General features: G+C 41.5%; 1 protein-coding gene across 4 annotated transcripts; it reads right to left on the minus strand.

Annotated features, from left to right (window-relative positions):
* Window positions 1–1,999: 1,999 nt before the first annotated feature.
* On the minus strand, window positions 2,000–26,017 carry grb14 (growth factor receptor-bound protein 14). Of its 4 annotated transcripts, XM_062403131.1 has the most exons (15): window positions 25,877–26,017; window positions 23,042–23,257; window positions 21,698–21,827; window positions 11,528–11,684; window positions 9,599–9,720; window positions 9,389–9,463; window positions 9,099–9,236; window positions 7,782–7,892; window positions 7,575–7,670; window positions 7,180–7,242; window positions 5,485–5,601; window positions 5,131–5,200; window positions 4,945–5,032; window positions 3,418–3,511; window positions 2,000–3,283 (listed from the first exon to the last, which is right to left on the minus strand). In XM_062403131.1, exons 2-15 carry the CDS (start codon window positions 23,227–23,229, stop codon window positions 3,137–3,139), a joined length of 1,596 nt encoding a protein of 531 aa, XP_062259115.1. In that variant the 5' UTR covers window positions 23,230–23,257; window positions 25,877–26,017; the 3' UTR covers window positions 2,000–3,136. The 4 variants fall into 4 exon arrangements, with proteins under 4 accessions (XP_062259115.1, XP_062259114.1, XP_062259117.1 ...); XM_062403130.1 differs by lacking the exon at window positions 25,877–26,017 and having other exon boundaries at window positions 23,042–23,348; XM_062403133.1 differs by lacking the exons at window positions 21,698–21,827; window positions 23,042–23,257; window positions 25,877–26,017 and adding an exon at window positions 15,541–15,618.
* Window positions 26,018–26,528: the final 511 nt, after the last annotated feature.

The raw sequence follows: 26,528 nt of genomic DNA on the forward strand, positions 1-26,528 counted from the left end.
ACATAGAGGAAGGTGGATGGGATGATTGATTAATCTCCTGTGCCTGTTCCTTCTGATCTATAATCAATTAGGACAAATATAATTGTTTGACCAGTAATCATTAAAGGCAACGATTACTCTGTTTTGATATGAAATTAAAACAAGATTAGAAATGTTTAGTGTCCTTATTTGCACGTATTTGATAATTTATTTCTAATCGACCTGTGATCCTCTCTGCTCCATCCGCAGCAGTACGAGAAGCTGGAGCTGCTTTTGGCTTTAGACACTCGTGATGGTAGAGCTGTTTGCAAAGAAATAGTTAAAGCCTCCAACCTTCACTAAAGTGCATACCCTAAAGAAACACATCCTCATTGGCTCACGGACTACCCAGATAAAGCCCCTTTGTGCACCAAGAGCAGAGCAAACAGCAAGGTCGTCACTTCATTGAGGATAATCAGTAATTGGCCAAAGACATGGAGCCCAGATAACTGAGAACCGACTATAGGGAGAGTTAAACAAGAAGGGGCATCCAAGAACAAAGTGAAGCTGACAACGCTCGAGCGCAAAAACCTGAAGTCATAAGAGTGAGAGTGCAGGCAGGAGTGAATCCAGTGGAGTGGTGTGAAATGTTGCAAACAGTGCTGGTTGTCCACGAGGGCCGAGGCCGAGCGGAGAGAGAGAGAGAGAGAGAGCGAGGCTTTCTTTCACTGGGAGGAGATGCTGTATCCACAGGCCGTTTGGGCTGGATGGAGCTGGATGAATTCATTAAAGGCATCGCAGTCTCTCCCAGCTGCCATCTCTCCCCCTGCAGCCAGACTCCGATCAATGGCAGGAATACATCCAAAACAACATTTAGCACAAGACCTCGGAAGCAGGGGTGCATTTAAGAGTTCTCTGTGTGCGCACATCTCCCCTGGATGCGAGAGCGGTTTTTCGAAAATGTGCTATTGAAGTCGAGCAGGGGGGGAGGTGTGGGGGCAATGCGCTTGTATCACCACAGAGAAGATTGTTTAACGGGGGTTCTTTTAGATGAGACATTGTGTTGTTTACTGTTGTGCAAGGAGCCATAATTGTGTATGATACTCATATTGAAGAAAAATAAATGTTTAAATACCAAATAAAGAAAAAAATAGGGTTTTGAAACTGTAATCACCTTAAATTCATTACTTGCTCCTGTAATATTAACTTACTCATCATCTGAGTTTTCACACACAGGGACAAATACACTTTTCCTATTCCTACACATCAACTTCTGAGATAGTCCTTTCCTCAAAAAATATCAGATGATCAATACCAATGGAGAATTAGCTTCACAATCCATTAAGGACTTTTCAACTTTTCCTAATTTAACATTAACCCAACTTGCACCTTCAACACACTTCACATGTATTATGTAATTTAAATTGCATCAGACACAACTGATAAGGTTTCAAACAGGAACCTGGACGAGCAAAAGCTAAATGCTTCTAGTACCATCTAGTGGTCGTAGGAACAACACCGACGTGATGGTGTCATGGAGGACAAAGTCTATAAATGTAAACACAGCCTTCAGTTAATCATACACAACGGGCTAACGTGTCCCGTACAAACGCTATAGTGCGACTGCATTCAACTACTCGCTCACTCTCATTAGGAAATTGTGACATATTAAGACGCTATAAAAAAACTCCCTCTTAGGAGAGAAGCACCCCACTGTGTGCTGATGGCTGGATGTTTCATTTTTGCTATATTTCATTTATACGATAACCGAGCGTGCCCCACTTACTAAGAAATGTACTGTACAATACCTCTAATGTACACTGTTCTATACTTTAAATAAAGGCGGGGTTTTCCTGGTGATCTATTGTCTTGGTCTGAACCAGATCTTAAGTTTTAGAGATTAAGGGTTAATGCTGCTGCTCACCGAAATGAACACATCACTGGCATTAATAAAATCTCCTGTCGTGTATTACCGATTTGTTTTTCTAACCACTTTTCGATAGCTAGCAGATGTGAGAATAAATCAAACAACAATCATACATTACAAACAGACTGTGTTTTTTATATGTGAACTATGCAGTCCAGGACATTCATTGTTCAATGCACTGTTGTCAAAAAAAGAAAAGGAACAACAAGCACAACATGGCGATGTCGATCATGTCCATGGCTTTACAAACCACAGTCTGACGCTGGATACCGACATAAGTGGTGTTACCGTCACAGTACGACCTACCCAGGTTCTGCAATCTTAGTACCTGTATCTTTGGAAAATATAAAAGCTTGATTTCAATATACACTGAATCCGGATACGATCAAAAATCAGTCATACAGTAAAATTTCTGATTTTTCGTCTTGATGGCTTATGTCTAAAATTGGTGAAATGTGTCACTCCACAGGGAGCCCACGACTGACTTCACGCGATAAACATTTCATTGAATCACATGTTTAAAATCAAAAGGGTGAGGTTGTGTGCCGCCTCTCCGCCTGAACTTCACCTCCGTGTCTCTCTCAGCAGTCTCAGTCCTGCACACACGGTGACTCTTCCTGAGACGTCGTCATTTTATCTCTCAAATAGAAAACAATAATTTTGTTACAACAAAAAAACAATACCTGAATGATCAGAGCGATGCAATGACGTGCAACGATAGCTTAGTTTTACTCAGATTTAACAAGGCGGAGATGTTGTGGACTACAACTCCCAGCACAACATGGTCAAATATAAACAATTCTTGTAGTCCTCTGTTGGGATTCAACCTTCATTAGCTTTTACAGACTATAACTGACCGGTATATAATTACACTATACACACTGCAGTCGACATTATATTTTCCAGCGACACTATCTTTCACTGCTGGCATGATGTTGCTGCTCTACGTTATGCAGGAGGAGAAGCCTCCACACATGATGGAGACATTACAGGGCCGAAGAGTCATTATAACACAGTCGATTATCAGATTCAGCTTTTTCTGCAAAAGGAAAAACAAGACAGACCATGTACCAGAGTGGGACTGGAGAAAAACAGTGGTTTCAGTGACCATGGCTGTTAAGTTATTGATTGGACTGTATCTTTCTGTTTCAAGGCACAAGGGCGCTGGGAGTGTCTGTCCAGAAAAGGCCCTGGAGTTTAAAAAGGTGCGAGCGGGCCCTCGGGGGGGTGGGGGTCTCCTGGTTCCCTCGTTCACAGGGCGATCCGGGCACAGTGGTGCTTGAGCTTGCAGGGCAGCACGCCACGGTTCAGCTGATAAAACTCCACCAACTGGATCAAGTCTGTGAATTGTGTGTGACCATCGTCCAGGCTGTAGAATAACTCGCCTTCATCGTCCACCTACATGCACATCGCACACACAGAGGAAGAGCACGCAGGAGAAACGTGATGTGCAAGTTGAGGCTGAAATCTTTCGGTGATTGTTTTTGAAGATGACTGAAATGCAGTATTTCCAAACAGTGGATTGTACTCACAGGTAAGATCTGAAAGTGTTTGACTTTCTGCATGTGGCACAGTGACAGAACAAACGTCTTGGGGTTGCTTTGGCTGTCCCTCAGAAGAAACACTCTGAAAACAAACAGAAGTCTTTACTGTTGTTCCAATTCCTTTATACAAAGACCTATCGCATCCACTCGGTGGAAAGAACTTGCTCAGTTTTTAAACTAGATGCCTCAAAATCCTTTCTCTTTGAACAATCCAAAAGTCTGAATGTGCCTGCACTAATAACAATAACAATGGCATCTGTATAACTTAAAGAAAAGTATTTCCCACAACTTAGCACAAAATAAAACTGGATCAACCTACAGAGACAAGACATGTTTGTTTCATCGCTCTCAAAGTACAGGCTTAATGGAAGCTTCTCTTCATTTATTTGTTCTCAAGTGAATGCAATACACTTCTGTACAGGTCCCATTTTAAGATACAGATAATAACTCTAAAACGTGAAGGAAGTGACATCTTTAATCATGTAATATGACATAATGTACAACACAGAATATAAAGGATCTCCTTAAGTAATTGATTACAGAGCACTAAAGACTATTGTGTTATCTCCGTTGTTGCTTATTTGAGAATTTAAAGGGATAATGAAACATACTTAGATGGGCTTGTTGACTGTAAACTGGATTATATGACTTATTGATCATAAATTGAATTATATAACTTAATGTTGGTTTTAATATAACATGTATTACCTAATCTATACAATATCTTCATTAAATATGAGGATTGGGCATGGCTCATAACGCCACCTAGTGTAAGGTCAACCATTTGGGACGTCTTTCAGATTACATTATATGTATTTTAAAAAGTGCATCAACAGTGGGCTGGCCCCTGCCACCAGTGACTGCCCATGAGTGGGAATCTGGAAAATCATATCAATGCTGAAAGAAGAGTAAAGTAAATTAAACCTTAAACCTCAGTTTCCACGAAATTGTCAGAAACTGAGAGAATCCAATACAATAGCTGTGTAATACAGCTCTAATGTCTATTATGTTCTCTTACAAAATTCAGAAACACAGGATTTGTACGCATCATTCAAATGTGGTCTAGTGGCAGAAACTTGGACTATGGGCAGAGAAGGTCTCTGGTTCGTCTCTGGTTCAACTCCAAGGAGAGACAACAAAAGACGAACCTGGATAGATCTGTCCAAAAATCCAAGAGTCTCCCTACCCTGTCTAGTGCCCCAGAGCAAGGCACCTTACTCCCCCAACATCTGCTCCCCGAGCGCCGTACATGGTCGCTCACTGCTCTGTGTGTCCTGCACCAGATGGGTCAAAAGCAGAGGTTAAATTTCCCTACCTGCATGAGTGTGCCTTTGCATGTCTGTGCATGTGTTTGGGACTAATAAATGCATCTTAATCTTAATCTTAATGTGAATCAGATCAAGTATAGTATCTAGTATCTAATATGGAAGGAGCCTTTAATAATAGCACAACCAATGAGTGCAGAAGTCTGAAAGACAATGAGTGAAGTGTAGTGTTCATACTGTAGCTGCTTACCCATCCACAAGACCCTGTTGAGTGATCAGCCGCTGAGCCTCCTCCCTCGACAGTTTGCTGTGGAACCACGCCTGAGCCATGTGCAGCGCTGGAGCACACAGACAGACAACATGTATGTTACAAATGATCTGTGTCATGCGGTCGGGCATACAGAAAATCTGAATAGTCAAAATGTGTCGCACCAACCTATGCTGTACACTGAACTCAGGGATGTGGATGGGCTCCCATGCCCGCTCAGACGGTGACAGCTTTTCCTCTGAGGCACAAAGAAGTTACAGTCAAATTCAGTTTAGAAAACATTATGCAAGTTTTATATAACTCTTGTTACACTCGACATAACTATATTTAATTACATTGTACATTTTAAGAGCACATAGCTTCATTAGAGCAATTTGATCCGAGATCCTTGTTCATATTAAGCAACATTTGATTTAGAAATTGCCAGTTATTGGTTCATGTTTCCACTGGACGACGTGACAGCAATGTCATTATTGCAGAGCAACACATCATCACAAACGAATCTGCCGAGCCCGGACTTACCCTCCATGACAGACCTTCCGCTACAGCCACAGACAACGCCTCAGACGGGTTCTCGATGACGCGGCTCTTCTGGCCGGAAAAATCCATGGCCACCAGAGAGTTCTCAGAGATGCTTCTCTAAAAAAAGCAACAGTTGATACGGTGTTATTGTGGAAAAACAGTCGTAAAAGAAACCTCACTGCTTGCTTTATTTTTCATGGAAAAGCTGGAAATACAGATACTGTGTTATTTGATTAACCCAGTGGATTGACTTCTTGTGGTATTGGGTTGCCATCTAGTGGCTCCATCATTTCTAGACAGAAAACCCCAAGTAAGGAGGATTAGAGAGGCGGTGAGGAGAAGGACACATGGACACAGTTTACCCATTTAAGTGGCCATCAAGCGAGTGGCTCTAAACAGCTGCACACACTGAAGGACTCTTATCAGGAGGAACGAGGAGCTTCAGTTGCCACGTTCATTCCTCTACCAGCTACAAAGCTCACAAGGGGCAAAAACAAAGTGAGCAGTGTTTACCCCGAGTACAGCAGCGTTCCAGTTACTCTTATCTACTCAAAGATACTTATCATCACATATCAAAGTTTGGCTTGCAGTAACGTTGTGTACAAATATGGCTGTTATATACGTTCCAGTGTGAACACATGAAGCTGTATTCTCCTTTTGGCACCAACGGCTAAAACGGTCATGTAACCTACAGCAGAATCAGCAGCCTGACCCGGCGTCTGGCACACTCGTGCACTCCTCGATCTTTTTTCTATAATCTTCTTGGCGAAGGCTGCTGGACACACATGAACCTCTAACAGCGGAGGAGAGGTGATGAGTTGTTAAATCTGAGAGCAGCTGATCGCCGTGTATTTTTAGACAGGAGAGGGTTCATGAACATGTCCAAAAGCCATTAATAGATCGGGTTCGCTGCCACAAAATTACTCCCAGATGAGTCTGAGGCTATTTTCTGGGACAAGAAACCTGCATTAGCACACTGAAGGTGCCATATTTGTCCTACGCATTATATCACCACAGTGCTACCCTGCTACTGTATGTGTTGGCAAGTGTTAGCCCCAGCTGATCTTTTTTTGAACACATGCTCCATTCATGTTCCTTCTTTGACCCTTAGGGTGAGATTCACACTTTATAATAAGTGCTGAGCATGTACCATAACAGACTGCATATAAAGACACAGGACGTGGCTGCTCTCAAAGGGGGAGTCTGAATGACGCCCTTGTGTCTGGCTGCAGTATAAGGTCCAAAATCCTGCCTCCTCCATGTTGGCAGATGTGTCATGTAACAAAATATAAAGTAACGCAAGAATTATTTTTGTTCACATCATACTGTATGTTCAAATGTTCCTCTAAGTTTGGTTTGATTTTATAGTAAAACTAACAGACTCAAGCGCTTATATCAGTGGGACCTTAATACTCAACTCCATCTACCGATCGTTTCTGCGCAGACTCAAGATGGCGGCGTTCCTATAAAGGACATTTTGGCTTCACTTGGAAATTCAAAAGGCCTCATACAGCAAACATGAACTGCAAAGTTGCAGGTTAATGCAGATGTGTCACTACGACCAACTGGTTTCACATTATCGTTTAATTCATTGTGAATGTGTACGAATACTGATAAAAGCAGCTTTAATATACATCTATTCTTATTTCCAGAAGAATCCCAGGACAGTGTGATAATAATCTGAGCTTCACTTACCATCGGTGAGGTTTTTTGTCTCTGGTGTGGCTGAATGAAGTTTTGGTACAGCTGCATCCCATACTGAAATAGAAACAGGTCACATTTAATTAGAACTTTACAACACTTTCAGTCAACCTGTAGAAGAGTGATAAAATAGACAGATACAAGTATATCAGTCTGCTGTGCTTTACTGTCTGTTATTTATAGATGTGCAGGAGAGCGTCTAATGCTTTAACCTGTTTCCAGCAGACATCCAGACAACATGCTGCTGCTGCTATCAAGAGTGGGGCTGCTAATCCTGCATCACTCAATATCTTTCCTTGACCTCCTCCCAAAGCTAAATCTGACTCCAGCATTGACTCGACATTCCTCCTCTCAGACATGGGCCTGGAGTTTGTGATGAGCAGGCCGACCTTTAACAGGCGCAAGGCCGTGATCCAGCAGGTCCTGGTCGGCTCATCGTCGGCACAGAACAGCTTCAGGTCCCGCGCTGAGCAGCACTTTGTGGACTGGAGACAGGGAGAGACGTTACATTAAAAACTAATTGAGCTCAACACGCTGGAAATCAATACCTCTGCTCCTCCGGTGCACTTTTACCATGTTCAGAAAAGTGATGGTACCTTGACGCAGAAGCCGTAATCTGTGGGCGCTCCGTGCAGTTTTTTGGCCGACAGGACGCTGTAGACGTCGCAGTCGCTGAAGTCGGCGATGAACTGGAGATGCCTTGGTTCCTGTACAACAAAGACACAACAACATACAATAGTAACATAATATTTTTTATTTATTTTTTCAATTTTTTCCGCAGAATGGATCAGGACAGAACGAATTTGGAGTGGACCCAGGAATCTTTTCATTTTCTTTAACATAGAGAGATGGGGGGTGTTTCAACATCTCTTGCTCAGATAATAACTCACGGAAATAATTTATTTATTTCATTCATTTCATGAGGGGACTGTTTGGCATTGGTGGAGGTATACAATGTACTGAGTGGCATTGTAGCTTGATTTTATAATTTAATAGAAAATTATTCTCATAAAAATTGAACAGCAAAGCGTGGATAAATACTATTGGGGAACTGAATGAATCCACTGTTACAGTCTGATCTTTTTAGCTGATTTAGGACCGAGAAGGAGGTTAAGTTGCATATATAACAATGCATATTATTCAATGAGTCTGTTATCAGTGATTCAGGGTGCGGTTGAACTACAAATGTACTTAGAGAGATAAGGATAAATTTAGAAATATTGATTTGAGCTGTCCTGAGACAGTATGAACAGTCACATTGTGCCAGAGATGAATTCTCGAGGCGAAAAAAACTAACAAAAAAAAAGGCACAAGGACGACCACTGTTCTGCTTTTCATGTGACACACTGTTCCCACTTCCTTATTTAAAGTAAAGCCACAGCTGTGAGCGACTGTGCGGACTGACTTGCAATGTGTTCAACCGAGACCACAGATGAATGTAAACCTGCTGGAGCAAAAAGCGGGCACCGTACCAAAGCCTTCCTGTGCTCGACAAACAAAAGGTCCACTGTTGTAGGAAATGAAAGCAGTTGAGAAGTTTGCGTTGGCACGGCCGGTGCCTCGGTATGAGGTTCACTTGTCAGCAGCATTGGCTGCTGTGCCAGCTGACCTAAGGAAAATCAAGCTCAACCTGTTTCCCTGCCCTTGCACAACACAAGTGAGAAATATATAAACCCACTGTGCAAAGATTCATTCATAGGATTAATTTATAGATTTAAATCTGGCTTTTCTATTTTGCAAATGGTGCTGTGCATTTTTTATTTTTCATAAAAAGCAACAGAAATAAAAGTATTGACTGCAACAGAATGGTTCTAGTTGTGTGAAAAAAATTATTCCCACTGGGTTATATTTGCTTTTGATTTTCCGACAATGCAGAGACTATAACATCCTGTGGATGATTTTGTTTTACTGACCTTGGACATTCCCTTACTGGAAAAATAAAGCCCCGACCTCCGCAGGACAAAATAAAACTTCTTCCACGACTTCCTGCTTATCTCTTTGGCATGAAGGTGCCCATGTATCTCTGGACAAGTGCTGGAGTTGAGGAAAGTCTGCGTTGGGTAGAGAAATAACTGTTATTACAAATGTAGGGGTGTGTGTGTGTGTAGGTGTAACACACACACATTTAGACAGAGGTTGAGAAACTCACAATTAGCTCACCAAGGTCAAAGAGAGTTGACTGTTATTAGAGAGAACCTGATACCTGTATAAGCTGAGAGGGATCCACCATCCCATTGGTTTCACTGGATATGGAGACCATGTGGTCCGGGAAAAACTCCTACCAATAAGAAAGCACCCGAGTATTACAACAGCGCTGAAACTCCTCATGCCACACCGTGGTGGGAATACCCGCAGGACGATGTATCAAATGCAAAAGTACGTGAATGAATCGCCATGCACATAAGTTACTCACCAGAGGTTTCCTGAAGAATTCATATTTTGCATAATTCTTCCTAAAACACAGCCGGCTGTCTGTGTCCATCCCCCAGCCTGAGAGCACCTCCATAACAGACTCATGGTCTTCAATGGTTCTCTCTAGTAACACACGGAGAAAAGAGAGTAAAAATGCAGCTGGTGGGTTTCACCGCTCTGTGGAGAAAACGTGGAGACGCGATAGAATCAAACCAAAGTTAAAGACCTCAGAGAAAAGCTATATCTGCATTAGATTCTCCTGCAGGAGCTTTACTGCTCAACTTCGAGGAACAAAGTTTGATTATTAACCTTTTATGAGCGTGTAATCTAAAGCAGTAAAACATAAACTAATCATTTTCTAGCACTAAAACTGATCTTGGAATTATTGGGAGAAAGAAAGGATTGGTGTTCAGGCAGCCACGTAAAGTTAAGTTGAACTATGAGCAACATCAGGGCAAAGACAATGGTGCTAATAATAAACATTTATTTAATTAAATTTAATAAAGATTTATAGATACACTCTTTGTATGTTGTGCAAAAAGCAAACTATATTCTACATCCTATATAGAAACTACTATATAGGATCTACTTTCAATCCCTAAAATTACTTACAATAATGTATTTTGACACAATTAAATGGTTGTTATAGTATAATAATAGATCATGTGAATTATGTCAACATGTACTGGAGATTTTATCCATTAGTTTATCTGAAAAAGTTGAATAACAACTTTTGGATCTGGATTCAAGCTTTTCTGTGGAAAGCCGGGACATGTAGTCTTGACGAAGAGCAGATGGATGAATTACGTAATGTGTGCAATAGTGTGAAAATGCAGCTGAGAAATCATTCATACAGTCACACTTCCACCTTGCAGATCAGTTTTATCATTGACAAAATTGTGTGTTTCCACTGTTGGCTAAGAACTATATATTTGTTGCTTTTCATGCAGCACTATTGAATGCAAATCGAGGGGATGATGTAACATATACTGACATCACAGTGCATGTTACGTAAATGCGGTTACAGCAAATCTTTTTGAAAATGTGCATCAATTCAACTGTTAATCAGCAGCAGCAGGTTGTGCAGCTTGGAAAATAACAGCAAAGCCCAGTCGACAGATACAATGAGAGAAAATCCATTCGTCTCAGTGTAGACAGTGACGTCTCTATACATGCACTGCACTACGTCTCTACTACTGCAATTCCGATAGAGTAATAACATTCTGCACCAGTAAGATCTATAATTGATATCTCACGCTGAAAAAGACACAATCCAACATCAGCTCCACTCATATTTTACACCCTGTGGTTCAGGATTCAACAGAACACACAGAGGACAGCCATTTATTCAGCGCTCATACATCTACACCAACACCACAACTCAATCCTATCGTCAAATCAAGCATCTCACCTAAAGCACTTCACCTGAGTTTTATGAGTACATATTTTGCTTATGGTTCATTGTGAATAAATAAATAATGGATTAACACCGTCACTGGCTGAAAAACCTGAATGACATCTAGAAAGGCCAAACAGTGCCATTATGAAACCAGATTTTAATTCAGTAGATCCAGTGTTTCAAATATTTGGTCATCATGATCTATTAATTATGCTCTCAGAAATACCGGAAAATGTTATAAAACGGACAACAAAATTGAAAGTGGTCTTCCTTGACTCGTACCAAGTTTCTGGGTATTCTGTGCTGTTGTTCGTGTGTAGTCTTACAATAATCCAACCAACAAACAATGGACAGGAGGAATATAACCTCCTCAGCAGAGGTAAAAATATGCACTGGCTCTGACTGCAGTTTGCAGCTGGAACTTTAACTTAAACACATCTCGAGCATTTTGAGATTTTATTATTAACCATACTGTCAGAGATTTTTTTACATTCTCACATGAAGATCATTTTTCAGAAAACAAACTCTTACCTATTCCCAGATGTGAGAGGTTTTCAAACAGGGTCCAGCTGTGGTCATCGATGCAGTGGTTCTTCAGGACAAACAGCTGGCATACGTCCCTGGCAGTTATGTCACTGGGAACTTCTACTGCTCTGCTGGTGTTATCTTCATTATAAACTTTGATTACCTGCAACAGCAGCATTGAATCAACACAAGCATTCACTGGGAGCAGAAAATGTTCTACCTTGAACGAGCTGAAACTGAAATAATGCAGTGACCAGTATTAAACATGAGGCAAAGTATCAGACACATTAATCAGTTTGACCTACATACAGCAGTTTTCGTTCTTTTACAGCAACACAACATTCAGAAGAACGCAAGTAGAGAACAATGTGCAGAGGCTGTTCCAGGACATAAAGGCTGGAATAATCTTGCAACACCATTGACACATGAAACACTTACTGCAACTGCAAATGAATCCAAGTGTAACTCACCGCCCCTCTGTTTGAAATCGAGCAGAGTTCCGAGGTTTTGCAAGCTCTGTAGCCTATACATGGCTGAGTACACAGCATCGCAAAGGAGAGCTTTTGTAGGAAACATAAAAACACGCATCAGACGGCACCGCGAGTGTCAGCTGGGAGGCAAAGAGTGTCTCCCGCTCTCTCTCTCTCTCTCTCTCTCTCACACTCAGTGCTGCAGTGGAGCTGAAAGGAGGTAATTGGACAAAACGGCTTCTAAGCACAACGCTCTCTCGACTCCACGTATCTGTGTTGCTGGTGCTCCTCACCACCACGAGGAGTCAAGAAGCCAGAGATCAATCTGATCCTTCACTAGTGGGTGGAGACGGAAGGAGAGAGAGAGGGAGAAAGAGGGAGAGAGAGAGAGAGATGGGGGCAGAGAAAGTCACAAGCCTCCCACCCCCCTCCTCTCTACTCGCATTCACACACCCATAGGAAGCAGGGTTCTCAGCATAAAGCCCTGCAAGGGCCAAGAGCAGTAATAATGGTGCTGGTTAAATGTAATGCTAGTTTGGTCAACTCAGCATAAAATTGGCCAGTGGTGGGGTTGGTGGTGCTGGTGGAGATAATAGGAGATCAGAGCTTCCAAAAGGCTAAGGACTGAGCTGTCCACAAATCATGTAAGGAAGCACCTCTCACTTGAAACCATTTGGTGTTCCATTAGCCTGCATGGAGCATAACAAATTATCTTTGTTTGTCGATGTCCAACTGGTCATGACTGTATTTAGACTAGACCTCAGCGGAGTTGCTTTAAGGAAGTGGCTTCCAGAGAACTGGTCAAATCGCATCATTCAGGCATCAAGTTTCTGGATCAGTCAAGTCACAGGGTGAAGAAAACTCAAGAGTGAGGCCATTACTTGGACACAGATGTCTGTAATCACTGAGTGATGTCAGTGACTGACTGACAAAGTGATAGTTACATCATTGGTTAGCCAAATTACTGAGTGATGAAGTCACACTATATTGTTTGAGTGTCTGGAGTTTCCTTACTGTCAGTCTCAAAATGAACTTGCACCAACAGATTCTATTACATTTGAGCTGATGATGATTCACCAATAAAAATGTCCACCTTAAATACACCTTTGAGCATATATATATATATATATATATACATACATACACACACACTGTAATTACTTTAGTTCTACAGGTCAATTATTGTCATTGTTTTACACAGGATACTTGAAAACACAGAGTGGACAGTACTGTTAATCATTGTTTAAGAGTTTATAATGAATGGCCAGACAAGGCAGCATGAACCACTGAGGTTTTTATCAGTGAACACAGAGGTGCATTCATCAGCAAGTTGCCCTGATCCAAATGTACACACGCTTTCACCTGAAAAGCCTTCACGTCCGCCTACATCCTGTCAATCAAGTTATGTTGCAACATGCAGACAGAAAAAAAAAAAAGCTGCAGTTTATTATTCCTCAGCACTAAATGGAAAATTAGCATTAGCTGTGACTCAGATTTTCTTTAGGTAATACTCACATTCACCAGTGCTGATGAGTTAAGTTGATAAGACACAATCAAGAAGCAAATATGGGTGTTTCTTCATCACCGTTTTCACTGGACTCTTTTTCTGTCCATCCAGAAGGAAACACACAGCCTTCAAACTGAAAGAGGTTCAACAAGACTCGACAACATTTCCAAAAGTCTCGATTTCCATATCCACAACTCAGGAATATAATCGACGACAAGCGTGAATGTGGAACAAGCAATTCATTTTTAAAGTGTGTTAATGCGGACGTAGCCATAACTTCAGACACCACCCAAACAAAAGCACAGAGCTAAGCAACTTTCCGCAATGGTCAACATTAATTCATTGACCAGATCCTACATGACACCATTAGCTTAAAAAATTAGCACAAAAAGGCAGAAAAAAGATCTTTGCCTCCTCCAACTCAAAGACTCTGAAAGGGAATTGGTGCTATGAAGTCTGCTGCTGTGGCCAGAAAACCTTTTGTGCCGGTGAAACCAACACTGAACTCAATCTCAACTGTGGGTGGTCCCAACGCTTAGTCTATATAAAGTCTACCCACCACTTCATCAGACTCAATGCACAACAAGCCACATTCAACACAATTTGATACCGACCCTTCCATCACACAGTTGAGGCTTAAAGTAGCGGACAGTGCAACAGAACAGAATGTGATGTGGTACAAATGGCTTTCAAGTTGCTATTCAAGGAAAAAAATAAAAGCCAGTAAATCCAGACACGGATTATGCAGGACTATATATAGCTTTGTTGAATAAAAAAAACTCTATTAGACCTCGTTATCTCAAGGACAGGACAGAGTGAGCCATGTTGCCAATTAGACTACTATGGTTTAACCTTGAACTGCACTCTCACAGCTGCAGCTCTATCACTGGGTGGTGGTGAGGGGGTTGCCTCCAGACTCGCCCCAATCTACAGAAAACCACTGACTAATGTCCTCCCTGCACCTCATGGTTGAAACTCTGGAAAAACTCACAGTCTCACCTTCGTAGAGATCTTTGCCATTAGTGACCTGGTGTTTTAAGCACCCACACAGCTGCATCATCTATAGCCTCACAGGTTGGTAACAATTAAATTCGAAACATTATCTTAGTTGTTAACTGAGGGCTCTATGTGCTGAAGAAAAACTGGGCCATTTAAATAATAGAAATGGACAGAATACCATTCGCTACTCAAATCTTTTACCATCAGATCAATTAGAGCAAATGATTTGAGTCAAAATAATACTTTGTGAGTTGATAGAAGCAATTTCCCCAAAGCCTCCGATCAAAAACCTAATCGAGTGGACCCAATTGAAATCTGATTGGCCCCTGAAGTGCCTCTGTGTGGTCAGTTTTTTTACATAAATAAATGCCACTTACTAACATAAATTTTACAATTTGCTTTTTTGAAAAACCCAATGAGCTTAAACAAGGAAGGATTCTAAAAATATATATTAAAGTATGTAAGCCTTTTCTCACATCTATAGAGCTAACAGTAAACAAAAGAGAGACTTAAATATGCACGTTACTGGATCAGGAATTGTGCAGGGATGTTGGACATTGGCCCCTGATTTAGAAAAATCCTAGATCCGCCACTGACATTATCCTAAATTTCACCCCCTCAATTTACTTAAAAGTGCACCATGATGACTGAGGACGGGTTTGACATCACAGTAACATCACTGAATGTTGCCTTAGGCCGATTGTAAACAGACCCATTTTACCTTAAATAGCATATAACATTGAAATTACATCCCATTACAATGAAGGTGTGGAGTTTGCATATGGTTTGTGAAAATATACAAACCATATGCAAAAAAAAGGCAAACACCTAGCCTTTTAAATGTTATCTGGAATCTTTACCAAGGATTAATTCAAACAAGGTTATGAATTAATGTGCTTACATTTTCCAATAAACCAAAGTATATAAGTTAAACAGTTACAAGGAACAACAGGACTCGAACGTGAATATGGCAATATCAGAAAGAAACACGACAGTGAAAGAAAAAGATAGTTTACTGAGGAAATTCATGTTAGGTTTCCTACCCGCTTCTGCAGACAAAGTGGTGTGATGGCCGGCAAGGTAACTCTTCTTGCATGGAAATTCATGCTTCTGTCTTAGATGCACCAATAACTATGTGAAAAATATCCACACATTACTGCGAATAATGATAATGTATGAATTATAACTCCAATGAGAACAGGGTTTTTTTTTCTGTAGCGTAACTCTATGGGATACCACTTGCAGTAAGATCTGTCACAATGAAAGTGTGAGAGAAAAAGTCATGTTGCCTCCCCGCAACACAGACTCCTCCTTCGTCCTTGGAAACTTGAAAGCTTCTTTCCTTTTCTCTCCTTTTAGAAAGGCAGTTCCAAAACACAAAACTGAAAATGGGGGGGAAAAAAAGTTTTCTCATGGTGAACAGAGTTGAAATATACAGTACAAGGCCAGAGAAAGTACCTGGAATCAAAGTAACAAATTCTGCGGTGTGACAATATCAGAATCACAGCATATGAGCTGATTTCCCAGAAAGTGCATGAGTCAGATAGGCTTTGCTGACTTTTTAGCCCACATGGCTATTTTTAGTCTCTGACATTCTACATTTCATTTGGAACAACATCAGACCTACTTTTATTTACTTAAAGTCTTATTTCCTATAACTATCTCAATATGCATTCACATTTGTATCAGTATTATTACCACCATTGTTAGTTGTGCTGACTCGTAGTTGACGCGTCGCTTTCATAAACAAAGATGCAGAGAGAGAGAGAGAGAGAGAAAGACGAGAGAAAGGGAGAGACGAGAGACGAGATCGAGAGAGATGGACTTTCAGACAAGCCCTTACTCCCACAGCCACAATTCACAGCCCACATCTGTTTTACTGTAAGACTATACAAGGCAACCGTGAGTCTGCCATATCTACAATACAGGCATCTGTAGCGGCAGAGATTGATGTAAAACCTTTAAAACTTTAATATTCTAAGTTTCTACTGGTACTATGAAGAACAATATGGAACTTTATGTAGGAGTCAATTCACAACTGACAATATTCAAGGGGTAGAATGACCAACCACAGTGTAGTGCCCATTAAGTAAAAGGTAAATGGACCTTAATATTGAGTTGTTCTAGTCTTGATACAACTCAAAGCGATTCACAGAACAGTTTTGCCATTCACCTCTTCACACACATTCATAAAGTGCATCTATGTGCAGTGCTCACTATCACACATTACTCACACGCTGCCGGCACAGGCATCAGGGACAATTTTGGTTCAGTGTCTTGCCTAAGGGAACTTTAGCATGCGAAACTTAGATCGAGGGATCGAACTGCCAACTTTCTAGTTACCTCCTGAGCCACAGCTGCCTTTACTCAAAACGTGTCTGTTGGTAGTCTGTGATGTCGCCTTGTCCTTAAAGTCAGTGAAGACTTCACAATTGTGATTTTGAAGAACAAAAACGTATAAAGCTTCCCGCCGATGGAGAAATACATGTTGTATTTAACTTCGCTGCCCTGACTGTGGAAGCCTGATACCAGTCATTGTCCTCTCTTTCAGATTGTGAGAACAGACAGGGAAAGATGAACCTCCCACAACAGCATCGGTGTTTATCTTTGAAATGCAGCACAGTGACTTGTGAGAGCACAGACAAACAGACGCTGCTAGTTATCACACCGCTAAAATGAATTGGAATTAATGGAGCCAGGATGATAACGGAGTCTCCACAGCTCCCATAATAAAGCCAGCTCCAGACACACTGTCCTTGAGCACAGTTGATTCAATCAAAATCCCTTTTGCAGGCTCTGTCAAAGTAACAACACAGTAAAACTAAGGTGCAGCGGGGCATATATGCAGGTATGCAGGGAACGCCCACGTCTGGGCAGAGGGATTTACAGTGCATTTAGTTAAAAAACAGCAAGACATCAGTATGCATTTTGCAAAGCCAGTCGTGTTATAATCCTATTTGCTGAGGATAGTTTTTTTTCCTTGAATTTGGCCAATAATGCAAAGCCTCTACCAAAGGTGCTAGAAGAAGAATACACTGCAGGAACTGAAGAACTTCCATTTTCTTCGTCATTCCCTAACCCGTGAGCTTCATGGAGGTGTATTAAGTGAATGACTATAAATAAAACAGTAAAACAATAGAAGTTATTGTGCACATGCAACCAACAGAGAGCTAACACACCAAAGCACTTAGCAGAACTGTAATAAAAAGAAAAACAGAGTTGCTGTGGAGGGAGAAGCATCTACAAATCTAGACAGGGAGACATGTCATCTTAGTTGATTGTATAACAATGGTGGCATTAGCACTTACACCACTGCTACCTCAACAGGTGCAGCATTTCAGCCTTGAAGCACTGAACATGTAGCAGAGAAAATTAAACGGGGAGGAGAACTCAGAAGAGCTTAAAAGTCCACAGAGGTCCAACATTCAGTAAAACTGCACTACATTGCTCATAGATATCAGTTACATAATGCCCTTAACTGACCATTTCCTCTAGATCCATTAATAATCAACATAAAATTCAGCATTTCCTAGTGCTACAGGAAAAGAAAAATTTTAATGAATGACAATATTCTAATGGGTTCTAATGACATGTACCGCATCCTTACACAGTTTCGTATAAATCCCTCAAGTAGTTAATCTATGCGTAATGCTGCAAACTAACGGAAAAAAAAAGAAAAAAAAACTAAGCTCCTTTGTGGAGGTAAGAATCGAGTTAAGATGCTCACAATTGTACTCATGCACAGTATTGGAATAAATGCAATTGATGCTTTCCACCGTTGCTATAACTGCCGCGAACATGGCCATGACTAGTGCCACAAAAATTCTAAACTAGTCAAAGGGTGGAGCTAGAAATGAGTTGACAGCATCCACATTAATGCTCTAACTCACTGAATATGGACTTAAAACCGTATTTGTCAGTCCTGTTCTTGAGGTGTTCAGTGCTATAAACAAAGTGAGGACAACCTTCAGAGAGAAATTGACCAAATTCAAGTGCATTCACCTAAAAAGGTGTGGTCCTGATAAAATCATAAAAGATTTCCAACACACCATATTCATCTGTGCTGTTTGTTTGTGTTTCACACATGGAGAGAGAGATACTACTTGTGTTTGACACGGTAAAATAAACACACATGCTGTCACTGACCAATTCACATCACTCAACTCTCATTACTTAATCCCTTGTTGTTCCTACTTACACAAGACCAGCAACTGCAGCTGTCGTTAAACAGGCGACAGTTAATCCTTACAATAATCCCACACTAAGCATATTTGCTAAGCAGAGTTGAACTTTGGTAGTTTAGTAAAAATGTAAACGTTAACATTGATGGTCATCACGATAAAGCAGAGGATGCAGGACAAATAATTGAAAACTTTTAAAATGGTCTTACAAGTAAAGGACACCCCAATGGCCAACAATGCACATCTGGTAAGACTGTCAGTCTAAAAGGGGTCAAGGGGAAAAAAAACGTTAAAAGGCCCAGTGTGTAAGATTTAGTGGCATCTAGTGGTGAAGTTGCATGTAGCAGCTGAATACCCTCCCCTTCCAAACATGAAAGAGAACCTGTGCTAGCCTTCAGTTGTTATAAAAACTCATAAAAAGGTGTGTAGTAGAGGACCTGCTCTCGATGTAAAAAAATCATACACATTGAACCTTTAAGAAATTAAGGGGCTTCATGTGCATCTAAGAGCAGATGACTTACTATATATAACCCTCACTGTTAGGCCCGAGGAATGAAAGCTATGTGACTCCTCTGATTCGCTCTACTGCATATACACAACCATTCAAATCAGTGTGTTCAGCTTAGGATGAAAAATCAATCAAATCTAATTATTTAAAAGTTGATTATTCAAACAAAGATGGCTATGGTTTTTCTGGATAAGGTTGTTGTAACAGCCCTCACTAATGATTGATTTGAGTTTGTAAAACGCAAACTATTCATGAGCTTGGTTCTGTTTTGTCAGTGAGCAGCTTTCTAACAAATGATTTATACGTGTTAAGTGTGACCCTGAGGACTGTGTAACATCTGCTGTAGACAGGAGGCGACGAACATGGACATGATGCATGTTGCATCTGAAATAACATCTCTGAGGGGGCAGGCATTTCCTCTGAGTCATAGAGCCGAACTGAGCACTCAACGCCGTCTGTCTGGGCGCTTCTGGTTTCTGGTAGGAGTCCAACCATGACTGCCCAATATATTCCTGGAAAGTGGAAGCAGAGCCAGCTACTTGGACCTAACAATATTAACCTGGAACTGTCTGCACAATGAAAATCTGGTTGCAATAAAGCACCCTCATTTCTTGCTAACGTTGTTTTGTGTATGCGTGTGTCTGTCTGTCTGTCTGCGGTGACGCATTGCTGAGCCGATGGACTGAGGAGCTGAAACCTCAACATTGCCAGTGGACACTTTTCCTGAGGCCAAACTCGAGAGAGAGTGCAGGAGGATTTTTTTTTGTAACTTCTCATGTCACAGTTGTGTGTCTGAAACAGCTGAGCTAGTACACACACACACACACACTGATTTATTCACCATGGAAACTGATCGGTCTCAAAAATTCAGTGGTCATAACCTACAGTACAGTTTCATGTAGAGCTCACCTGGCTACACACTGACTTCATGTGCATTTCTATATGCTTTTCTGCAGGCTTTTTCCTTTCTCTACATGCATAAGAAGAAAAGCCGAACTTGTTTAAATCCTCGAGGGTTTAGAAAATATTTTCTGATGTGAAATGTTGAGTGAGGAGGTGATAGGAAGAATCAATTTCTTGAGCGAATCACAAGCACTTAGTGTGTGTAATCTCAATCTGATCCTGGAAGCAACACATGAAAAGTGGTCGAGTACGGCTGATGGTCGTATAAATGCTGAGCTCTGTAACTTCCAGCTTTCCCATGAGTCATTGCTTTGAGTTGCCCCCTGCTGCTACACATGCACACAGAAAGATGCATACCGCAAAGACACTGAAAACCCTAAGATCAGCTGCAGAAACACATTAAAAAAGGGATTCCCATCCAGGAAATATCTGGTGGTTGACAAACCAGACTAATTTAACAGCCCAGGAAAATGTATAGACAAAATCCATTTGAAACCACAATTGCTGGTTTTCCAACACAATGAATATGCCCTCTTTTTTAGCTTTTGACAATGAAGTCCGTATAAATTTACAAATCAAATACAGATCAGTTAAGTTCATTTACTTTTCTTTGCGCATAACCTATTTTCTCCTTATGTCTATCAAAAAGGGTCACGCAAAAGTACTTTTTATTTGTATAAATTAGCATCGTAGTGAAGAAGTGTGGGTGAGGCTGTAGTCTGGAGTATTTCCATCTGACAGAATCAAGAGTCGCCTGCGAGCAGTGAGCAGTCTTTTAACAGCTCAAAAAGAAATCAAAGAGCCATTGTTTCCAAAGTTACCATAAAGTCAATAGTAAGTGATAAACCTGCCCATGTTACTGTCAACTGCTGATGTGCTGTGCGAGATTAGAAAACTCTTCAGGCATAGCAGCCGTCGCTGAGAGGGGTGGTGCTTAGCGAACGGTCAATTGGTGACTGAAGTTCTTATTATTCACTTAACTACAAGTAAGTGAGGCGGCCAGAAGAGGCTCAACGACGAGATTGGGTTGAAACTTTTTCCCGCACCAGCAGGTACTTCCCCACATCCAGTGCATGACAAATCGCACACCCTGTTCTAAAGCAAACGCACAAGAGTGGCTGTCGGGCACCAGGCCAGGTATTTCATGGGCAAACCATAAAAGTTATAATCACATTTCAAATGCAACATCATATCACACGTATGTGTTCCCTAACTTTTTATGCTGTTTGGAGGCCACTGTACATTACCAAAGTAAGAGTCTGGGATCTCGAAAGCAATAACCTTGTGTGTGTAGAGTTTGCTGACACAGCATTTTTACATCCCCGCTGTCACTTGTTTCCATACTCGCATAACTGGTTCCACCATCCTCATGCCATGCGACTTCAACGACTCACATCAGAACATCAAGTAACTATGCATCTAATTACAGTTAAATGCTGCATCGCCTGCAGTTGTTTTTCTGGCACTTGTTGCAATTTAAGTTTGCATAACTTTGCTGCCTGTGGTAACATATGGAAAACGTTACAGCAGAGGCCTTCTTTTTTTTTTTCGGACAATATCCCTCTTTGTGTCGCCTGCACCCTCAACTACTGTAAGTGGAACACTCACCTGAGTTGCACTGCTTTTGGTCCACGGCAACAAACACTCAGAGACAAAGTGGGGGAGGGTGGAGGGGATAAGCTCAGGAAAAGGGTTTGGAACAGGAGACGAGAACGACTCCTCTCCCTCTTTATTGCTCCTGAAGGACAAAAAAAAAACAAACACAAGACACAGTGAGGGAAAGAATCGGATGTTGCATAAAACGAGACAAGCATTGTTTCGGACCTGATTCCGAACTCTATATGAGAGCGCACAAGCTTTCAAAAGCAGGTATGTCTTTGCCTGAATTTGTCTCTACACTGTGACATCGCAATCACGCATTAGACTAAATGCTCGCGTGGTTGCAACACATTGTTTGATGCTCAGCTCCTTGTGTCCCATGCACAGGAATGAGGAGTGTAAATGGAGCAGGTCATAAACAAACTGACTGATCTGACAAGAAAACACAAACTGTCCGTTCAGACCCTCCTGTGGACACAACCAGCAGACGACACACCCCACGCAGTCCCCAACAGACTCTTGATAAGAAGATAGTGCACATGTGAACTGCCCCCGATATCACCACTATTAAATACAGCAGCTGCAAACAGACCCAGACAGCGCTTGGGCTGCAGGCTGCTGGGAAGAGAAATACACTATAATCCTCACATCTAATAATCAATAGGTAAAGGAATTTTCGAAACTTAATTATAACTTCTTTAGCATGTCATGGCAATCTAACCATTTTTATGGGCGTCCGGTGGTCAGAGGGTTAGAGCGTTGGTCCTCTAACAGGATAACTGGGATTTGATCCCAGTCTGCCCCTTTCTGCATGCCAAAGTGTCCTTGAGCAAGACACTGAACCCCAAATATCCCCCTTGTCATAGAGAAAGTGATGCACATGGATGCACTGTATGAATGGGGGAATGTTCAACTGTAAAAGTCAGAAAAAACACGTAATAAACAACGAAAATATGCGCACGCGAGTCGGGCCTCAGTCTCTGAAAGGTGCCGTTCTCTTTACTGCTCTGTACAAACAGCAGTTACTGAGTTACTGATTATCTCCCGCAAACTAACAGGTGCTTGATTCGATTCCAGCTCTCTAACTGCACTGTTGAAATAATACATTACACTCTCATTGACAGCTGCGTTCTGGTCCGGCCAATTATGTTTACAGGTACAAAGTCTACACCACAGCTTTTAAATAGACCTCTGTGTCTCACCGCGGCTCACACAAAGAGTGCACTATTCTTCTGCAGAGCAGTGTAGAGGAGGAAATGAATTACATAGGGTTTTTTTTATTTTATAAAACAGACTGGCTTCATTCATGGCAAGTTTGAAAGAAAAAGAGAAAAAAAAAAAAAAGAGCCGTACCTGTTCCCCTTGCACGGCGTAATCCCGGTCTTCTGGGCATTTGGTGTCGGTAAAGGAGCTTGCAGAGGGATGAGGGCTGGGCTGGGGAAACCGCTCACATTACCCCTGCCACTCTGAAAAATCTCTGCTTTCTCTCCGAGACCTCTGGAAGTGTGTATTTCGTCCAGCGCGTTATTCATATCACTCATGTGGGTTCAGCTAAATCCAAGGCATCATCTGAGGCAGAGAGGAGAGGCAGGCTGTTGGACTGTGTGTGTGCAGAGAGCTTAGTTAGAGCGAGCGGGCTGGCGGGGCTCCTCTGCTCACAGCTCAGCAGAGTGTACACACACACACAGCCAGGAACGCACACAAACGCACACACACATGAGGGTGGCCCAGTAGGGCAAACCGATCCCTCCTTCCCAAACATGATCCACCACAATAAAGATATTTTTAACACACTGACTCCGACAACAGTCATCCTTGCTCTGACCTAGTAGTGTATAAATAAATCATCTAATTTGCTCAGGTTTATTTAGTCTTTAATATTGTTGTTGCTTCAATCTTTTTTTATTCATACTTGCCTTGGCAACCTGGAGGGCAGGGATTGCACACGCAAATCGCACACAACACAGAAGGGGGGAGTCTCTCCAGCACAGTACTGGGCGCGGGAGGTCTGCCAGTACCGTAAAACCAACTGTTCTTTTGTCATGGACTTCGCACGGGGATCCAAACTCCACTTTAAACTTAGCAAACTGTAGAGGGCACGTAGCCGTGCAGACAGAGTAGCCAGGCCAGCAAATTGGCTGTGTTGTGGGCTGTGTCATTCAGTGACAGGCTCCATGTGGGGGGATGGTCGGGGATGATAACATCTCTCCGAGAGGTAATGTGTAACAGAGTCTGACAGGCTACAGGAGATACAGACTAACAGGCAACATGGGCTTGGAGCAATAACCCACTACATTAACAGAAGATAATCAGATTACTCTGGTACGATGCAAGAGGCTGGGCCGGTTTTAGACGTTTGAAAGGTGCATGGAACAGGCAAATCTCCTGCTCGGAGACGGAGGTTGATCTGTTCAAACCTGCGTCTTACTGTCTCCATGAATCCACACTCCTTCACATGTACCCACCGAAGCATATGTCATTTATAAGATAGCTCCACGTGGCTTGCTGTGTCCATTCACCTCAGTTATACACACTTTAAATCCATACCACACTTATAGGAGAAACAACAGGTCATAAAAGGTTTTACTTCTTTATGTTACATTGACTTTGACGAGGAGCGAGCAGGAGGAGATCGTTGTAGACAAACGATTCAGCCGAGGTCCGACAGTGGATTGACACAAGGACAAGAAACGCCGGGCAGCATGAGAGGGCCAGAAATAACTCCCAGCCTGGAACACATTCTTTTGGTATCAGTCAATGCAAATGCTAATTACATTGATGTAAGATGAAGGCCAACTCTATTTCAGGGACATATTAGCAGAGTCTCACATTACTGTAAGGTACGGTTCTAGTTTTATTTATTATTTATTTTCTTACCGAGGACTTAGCAGTATGAGCCGCTCTTTCTTTGCATTTCAACAACCTAACCAAAAGATGGCTTCATCGCCTGCTCCCTGCAGAAGGAAGCCCAAATCCAAAATCTGTTTTCACCGTGCTGTTAAGTTAAATAAAAGATGCCGACAAGAATCAGGCATATTTAAGGGACTAATATTAATGAGAGACTGTTGGGCCTTGGTGGAGGTCTGCAATCTATCAAGTGCCGTTCTAGTTTGATGAAGAAATTACTTGATAAGTTACCGATTATCAATAAATAATATTAGCGCAGATTGCTTACTTTGACGTCAGCTCAAAGCTTACAAAACATATTCTTGCTTTGAGAAATGGGAAAATCTGTCTTTCATGCTTGACAAGGCCAGAAGTTTAAGTCAAAGTAAACCTCATCTGCCCAGTTCAATGGGATGCACCTCGAGGCTCCAAACTTTGTTTACTGGGATAAATCTATGCCATTGTACTGGATGAGGCAAAGAAGTTGGTAAAGTCTCACACAGGAGCAGCCTCTTTAGAAGCAGTAGGTAAATCAGAGCTTGGTGCTTTGGCCAAAAATCACATCAAGATCAAAATGTTGATATCAGTCGATATCAAGAATTATCACGCTAATTGTCAGGGTTTAAAGTTTGCTCCCTGCTCCTGAGAGAAGGTTGTGGTTTTAAACTTCGGAATGAGCAGAGTAACAAAAACTGAGGCTGACCAATAATGTGTCATCTTCAATATGGAAATATATTGGAACTTTAGTTGTATTGCTCTTGATTAAGATTATAAATAATTATTAATAGGAGTTATTGCCCAGCCCTGATGAATATGATGCAATATGACACTCCAACATTATCTTCTTTGCTTATTCCATAATATGAACATTTAAATTGTGTTCTACTATAGAAACCCTCAATATGTAATTCATCAGGCTTTTAAAGTTTTGCTGAAACATGGAACTCACAGAAAACCAGAAATATCCTCCACATGCTGTGAAGGTGAAACATGGAGGACCCAACCTTAATGTTTGTTTTTTATCTTCTTATCTCTACAACCTGTTTCTTTACTGTCCACCTGTTGATGAGACGACCTGCTCCTCACGGTACAGATAGTGACGAGACGAACCACAAGTTCAAACAACACAACACGATGGTAAAGTCGCGTAAAGACACAAATTCAACACAGATACAGGAGCTAACAAAGTGAGTGCGTCACACAGCCACTTCCTGTCCCCGCTGACCCAGCAGGGACCGATTCGTTAAGAATTTTTGCAATGAATAAATGACGACATGATGTTTTAAATTCAGCAGTTTCTACCTGGAGCCTCCTGAAGCTTCGTCTCCTCCTCGGACTCCTCATGTCGCAGCTGCAGAGGAAACTCTCCCTGTGTGTGCACGTGCTGCAGGAGCGCTCCTCTCACCTGCCCTACGTCATCACGTCTCAGCAGCTGGGACCTCGGTCACTTTCAACACGTGCGACATCAACGCGTGTTTAAAAAACTAAATTCAAATAATTAGATGGGTTTTTCTGAGAGTAAAATTCTGCAGTTAAGTTTAAATGGAATGATTAAACATATATTTTGAATGATAACATGACATGTTAATCATAAAAGTTAAACAATGATTAAACAAATATTTTTTAGTTAAGTTATTAACTGTAAATGCCAGATAAATCTTAAAGTCCACATGTTAAATACATCTCTAAATTGAAATGTTAAATATATAGCAAAAACAAATCCAATACTAGAAGTTAACTGTAAAGTGTTAATGTCAAACAAAGGACTTGAGAAGTGACCACTATGGCAAATACTGTAATTGGCCACTAAATGCACAGCGTTTTAATTTTCCACAAAAGAAAAGTACTGCAAAATTATTAAAAAAATTTTCTTCTGGCAAAGCTCAAGAATTCTCTACGTTTTACAAATGGTGCCTTGTAATTAACAGGGTACAATTCCATCTGTTTACACATA

Source organism: Platichthys flesus, chromosome 13 (assembly GCF_949316205.1).
Source record: "Platichthys flesus chromosome 13, fPlaFle2.1, whole genome shotgun sequence".
NCBI classification, from domain to species: Eukaryota; Metazoa; Chordata; class Actinopteri; order Pleuronectiformes; family Pleuronectidae; genus Platichthys; species Platichthys flesus.

Bases quoted from the DNA above. Each gene is read 5' to 3' on its own strand.
- grb14 (XM_062403131.1), bottom strand. From the start codon at position 23,229: ATGAGTGATATGAATAACGCGCTGGACGAAATACACACTTCCAGAGGT. The intron at 5,602-7,179 runs GTAAGTGAAGCT...TGCTTTTTTTAG, and splicing joins GACAAAAAACCTCACCGATG to AGAAGCATCTCTGAGAACTC. The intron at 5,033-5,130 runs GTTGGTGCGACA...TGTGTGCTCCAG, and splicing joins GAGTTCAGTGTACAGCATAG to CGCTGCACATGGCTCAGGCG.